The 5956-nt window shown below is 43.2% G+C and overlaps 1 protein-coding gene across 1 annotated transcript; it reads left to right on the forward strand.

The window, feature by feature from the left end:
- Positions 1 to 3223: 3223 nt before the first annotated feature.
- LOC311327921 (uncharacterized protein) lies at positions 3224 to 4063 on the forward strand (the record flags this gene model as incomplete). The annotated part of the gene is made up of 4 exons (XM_084461031.1): positions 3224 to 3400; positions 3482 to 3641; positions 3739 to 3833; positions 3961 to 4063. 4 exons carry the CDS (start codon positions 3224 to 3226, stop codon positions 4051 to 4053), a joined length of 525 nt encoding a protein of 174 aa, XP_084317157.1. The 3' UTR covers positions 4054 to 4063.
- Positions 4064 to 5956: the final 1893 nt, after the last annotated feature.

Here is a 5956-nt window from a genome sequence, read left to right on the forward strand (position 1 = left end):
GTTTACAGTACGGATGTGCGCAGCGACTATTTTCAATGACCATCCCTACTAACACAGTGGGTTGCAGCAACGTTGCACATAAGTTGTACTTAGGTAAGTTGCAACGTTACCATCAGGCGATGTTGTGACAACGTCCATCTAAGGTCGAAAATAACTTTACCCTCCTAAGTCTAATTAGACTTTTCTGCAACGTTGCAGAAACATTTGCAATATGGGTCCCTGCAACGTCATTAAATAAACGTTGCAGTGACGTTGGATTAAAGTCCTATTAGGCTAGCATTAGGATTGCTATCGGGCTATCCCTTGACGTCACTGCTTGCTGGTTCACAGTTGAAGTAGGGAGGATTCTTTGCCAAACTGCTCCTGTCTTTTTTAATTTTTTTTAATTTTCGCTTATATCCTTCATATTGTACTGTATGTTGAGGTTAATAACGCATCTTAGAAATGTTATTGATTGTATATTTCCCTGTTTGTTATAAATTGAATGCTTTTTCATTAATTAAAAAAAATTCTAACTTTTCGGTGTCGATCAAGATATCATTTTTCAAAAGACGTGTCGAGAAAACCCATTAATTCTCTCGGCATTATGGAACGCTACCACTAGGGGGCGATGAGATTACTTTCCCTCCCTATAGATGGGTTCGCCGCCTACGTCACAGCAGAGCGAGCACGCAGCCTCTCGGTAAAAAGGAACGAGCGAACGAGGAACGAACTCGCTAGCTACTCGTTTCATGTAGCTAATTATGCCTCAAAGCTGCTGTGAACTGTACAAACAGAAAAGGACAAGATGATGGCCTCAGATTCTTCAGCATCCCCTCGAGATGTCACCCTTTTCAGAGGAACCGTCGAAAGCTGTGGTTTAAAGCCATAAAGAGAACAGATTGGGGACCAACAACACCACAGTGTGGTGCGCACTTCATCTCTGGTAAGTTATACCAGTTACCTCGGGGTTTTTTTCCTCATCAAATTACATTGATTTGACTGTTGGTTTAGCTATTTATTTGTTTACTTACCGGTAATAATTTAAGTAAACAGAAGTAACTCATAACCTGCACGCTAAACTAAGTTCAGGAATTGTTCAGGATTGTTTGTTTGACTCTGCTGAATTTGAGACTCACATTGGGAGCTCGCTCGTGTCAGGCTTTCTAAGGCCATCACGAATCTTAGGCTAATTTTACATAGGCAAAGGTGAAGGCGAAGCCAAGATAATGCTTTATATATTTTCCATTTGTCTGTAAAGTGGGAGACTGAGAACAATGCCACCCACGAGGTAAGCGGGTTACCATGGACAATAGCGTTATAGCTCGAAACAAAGATGGAGGCAGCTTTGTTTGCCACATTAGTAGTATCGGTGTGTATTGTTGGAGTTCGAGTCAAAAACAGGCGTTCCTGTTAAAACTGCGAGTAGTAACGCGTGATTCACAGGCCTTATACATTTATTCTGTGCACTGCAGTGGCTAATGCCTAAACTAGCTTCATGTTTCCCACACGATTGATTGATGATTGACCGCCATTGACCGCATCTGTCCTGGGCCGGCAGAGAATAAAAAAAAAAGAATAGAATAGTGGCGTGTCACTAATTACTTATCGGCTGTAATGACTTGTTGAATTGTTGTTTTAGTCGCTTCTTCCCCTCTGCCTACTTTCCCATAGGGTCCTTGTGTGTTTATAAACTTAATATTTTTTTGTTTATTGGGCAGACTATTGCAGTGTGGAGTTTCTGGGGGAGGACACTGTCGGTTGTCCCAGTATCCTGGCTCTCCAAAAAGGATGGGCTAAGAACATGTTTGTGTGTTTGGTGTGCTACTTTTCAATTGTACAGGGAAGCGGCTACTAATGGTTTCACTCACAGTTGCAGATGTGTTCCTGGCCAATGAATGAGTCAGCCAACGGATAAAGAGCTGTGTGGAACCTAACCCTGGCTGGGCGCTCCACAGAGTCCGGGTTTTCCCAAAGTCCACAACTGGTACTGTTTGCATTTTAAGCTATTAAAAAATACTGATGGGGGTGGGGGGAAGATCATAACTCATTATTCTGAGGAAAAAAGGATGGCTGAAATGTATTGATTATGGTACTTTATGCACACAGATCATTACGAAGGTGCCAGGCTCATGGCAAAAGTCTTTGCGCAGCAGTCGTCAATGGACGAGTGCCAAGACGTTCGAAAGAGACGGCGCAACACGCGCTATCACTCCAGTGACGAAGGTAATATACTAAAGTGCATTCAACAGTCCCAAAAGAGTAGTACTTTTGAAATCGAGTAATCTGAGCTAATTTACTGATATTCCACTACATATTCCAAGCCCCGGGCAGCCATTGGTCCCCACTATGCAGGCCAAAGACCAGGTGCCAGGTGCCGGAGTTGAAAGGCCTCTGCCAGCGGTCCAGTACAATCCACGTGTGCTGTACAATCCAGGTATGCATGTTTGTGTTGAAAAGAAATGTCTATGCCTACTGCACACTGATAGTTGGACTATTTTTTATTTATTTTGAATACCATTTTACTCATCTTGCAGATTTTCCAAGCTTGTCCCATGTGGGCGAGCGGGGCCCAGGCCCCATGTATAGCACCCCAGCCAGATCATACAGCACCCCAGCCAGACCAGGTAAGAGTGGCATGTACTGCTGTGGTGTCTACCTGTCTTGTCTTTATTTAGTTTCCCTCCAAATGCCAGAAGCCAAAGCCAACACCATAAAGTTTCCTGCTAATCCCTTTAGGTTTTCAGTTAGCTCTGTGATTGGCTTTTTTAGATTGAATACCATTTACTCATCTTGCAGATTTTCCGAGCTCATCCCCTGTGAGCGAAAACCATGCGAGCCCAGGCTTCATGTATAGCACCCCAGCCAGACCAGGTAAGAGTGGCATGTACTGCTGTGGTGTTTTGATGTCTACCTGTTAATGTCTTAATTTATTTTCCTTCAAATGCCAGAAGCCAAAGCATGCTGCCAACACCATACAGTTTCCTGCTAATCCCTTTCCTTTATCCCTTTTGTTTTTCAGTTAGGTCTGTGATGCCGTCGCCCAATAAAACGGCTCCAGCACCATTGACTCCATGTACCCCTCTACCTAATCGATGCTGCTCTGCAGATGCTGGTATGGGACTACTTCATGTTGCATGCAGGGATATATTTTGAGTTTCATTTAGTTTTATGTCAATGTACTTATAGCCACATCTGTGTTTATCTAGATTTCCAGAGGTCTGTACATCAGCAGTTCTCAGAGATGCGGGAGCAACTCCGTGAGCTTGCACGGACTGTGAGGGAACTGGCCCAGAGCACGCGGCCTGTGGAGTCTGGAGCCCAGGGAGAAGTGCTGGATGTACTGAACCCTGCCCAAACGGACGAGGAGCTGCAGGTCTGTGAGGCCAGGTTGAAGGACCGGGAACATCAGAGGAAGATGGTGAGTGTCTGCAGGGCGGAACTTTGTCTTATTTTTGCAGTGCAGGTAAGGGTACAGTAAATGATTGTCTTTGTTTTGCAGACACAATACCTAGGTGCCATTGGTGGCAGAGACTTGGCGGACACAGTCCGGCGGGTGCTGTCAGCTGTAGCCACACATGCGGTGTGGAGCGCCTACAGTGTGCACGGGAAGAAGGGGAAGAAGCCACTGAAGAGTATGACACTCTTCAATGTTCTAACACGTAAGAAATGGTTCATATTTTGAATATTTTTTAATACATCGTCTTTGTTCCATGACCGATGTGAATTGAAACCATTACCTTTCTTGATAACTTAAAGGTGCAGTGATGGTCTCCATGCCAAAGGCTACGATGGCGGAGGTGGCCGCCCAGCTGCAGGAGACATTGAAACATGCCCCTGCTAAATGCAGAAGGGTAAGTGATGTCTCATTTTTTTTGGTTTCTCCTACCCAGTGACACTGCATGGTTCCAAAGATTGTGTACCACTTTTTTGTGCATGTATGTGCGTTGTGTATTTACGGCCATTTCATTGTGTCTTTAGGTATCTGCAGAAGTCCGCCTGAGCACAGCCCATCCAAGAACAGTCCATCTGAGCACTCCCCAGCATTCTGATGAGGAAGACTTCCCTTCCTAGCTGCCCCCCAGCCCATCTGACGCCCACCCGCAGCCCATCTGAGCACAGCCCCCCCCCCCCCCCCCAGCCTATCTGAGCACAGCCTGCCTTTTTTTTTTTTAAATAACTTTTTTTGTAAATAACTTTTTGTATTTTTTTTTTTTAATCCTTTTTGTTTTTAAACTTGTTTATCATGTTGCAGGCCAGACATTGTGTACTTTTTTAATAAAATAAATTGTTCTTGACTGAATGGTGTTGTCATAACTTTTGTACCATAATTTTGCTTGCTGCATTGACTATGACATTAATAGGCTCTTTGCACAAGCTCCACTACTTCCTGACACTCTACAGGCGTATTTCTTTCCTGTCCTATACTAGTGGATGGAAGTGATTGATCAGGTGTGCTGCACACCGGATTCATCGCAATTGCTATCCAATAGTATAGGACGGTAAAGAAATATGCCTGTAGAGTTTCAGGAAGTAGTGGAGCTTGTGCAAGGAGCTGATTTGTTTTGTAATGCAAATTATAAATGTAGCCAACGGAAGTGTAGACCACGTTGCAGCAACGTAACAAAGTAATATATAAACGTGTATACAACGTTGCAGCAATATACATCGAAATCATCGCGGAAATCACAACGTTGTGTACACATTGCAGGCACGTTGCAGACACGTTGGACCTGCACGTTGCAGCAACTTGTGTGCAGATACCGCGTTTGCGTTGCATGCACGTTTAACTTGACGTTGAGTGGACCATACAAAAGTCTAAATTGCACGTTTCTGCAACATTGCTGCAACCTGATTGTGTTAGTAGGGATAGGATATATAACGTTACATTGTTCTGTTCTTGTGTTTCTTTGACAGAAGAAACAACAACTGACGAGTTGTAATCAGACCAATCGAAAGTCAACTGTGAGCAGTGATGCTTTTACAGATGTCGTATAATAAATGATCATCTGAAAACAGAAAAACGGACTACCAGGCCGTCTGTACACCCCACTAATGTTTGGCGCATTGCATCCAATCCTTCCGCTACCCTAATATATATAATAATATATATATATAATACCAGCTTTCATGTCTCAGAAGGAGAGGAGAGGCAATGCCTTAACTTCACCCAACAGTAGCTGTACTCGTGACCTGGTAATCACAAGTACGTTAGCTCAACTCAGCTGTATTTATACCACACATATAGCAACGCAATTAGGGTCACGGTTGGTAGTATAATTGTCATTTTTACTGTATTAACTTGATTATCAACTAGACTATGATGTTCTATTCCTCATTTTCTTATAGGGACACTGGCGCAGGTAGACAATCACTTCAGTACAGGAAACAAACACACAGAAGCAACCAAGACGGTATACGACAAGACAAGAGAAAAAAAAAGTAAGTGCAACTGATATAGCCTACTGTACAATAACATTTTAAATGTTTTCACAGTCAATTTTGATTCTGTTAAATGTATACCTTCTCACAGGTTTGTTGGTATGTAAAAGGTCAACGTGGGTTGGGGATGGGGGACACTTCCAAGTGCCACTAGACAGAATCTGGTTCTGAAGGAACATACAGTAGACCTACAGGTCAATATTTCTTGTTTTCTAATAATACATCATTAAATCATGCAGTAATCAATCAATGATCATGCTACCAAGGTTGTCATAAACATATTTACGAAATAGTCCTCTAAAATGTCGTTGACACTTGTTTTGAGCCTTTATTCAAAAGATGGTCAACTTAATTTCCTGATTCCTGCAGCTCAAAGAGCTGTCTTTGAACAAACAGGAAATGGCTTATTCCCTACACTCTGACTCCCTCTTGTGTCTGAAAAAGAGAGGTGTTCATTTGTTGACAAGAAGATGCTCAGCCCTCTGCTTTAACAGAAACGAGATGGTGCTTGAGAGAGCACAGACCTCCGCCAATT

Source organism: Borostomias antarcticus (genome assembly GCF_949987555.1).
Source record: "Borostomias antarcticus genome assembly, chromosome: 35".
Taxonomy (NCBI): Eukaryota; Metazoa; Chordata; class Actinopteri; order Stomiiformes; family Stomiidae; genus Borostomias; species Borostomias antarcticus.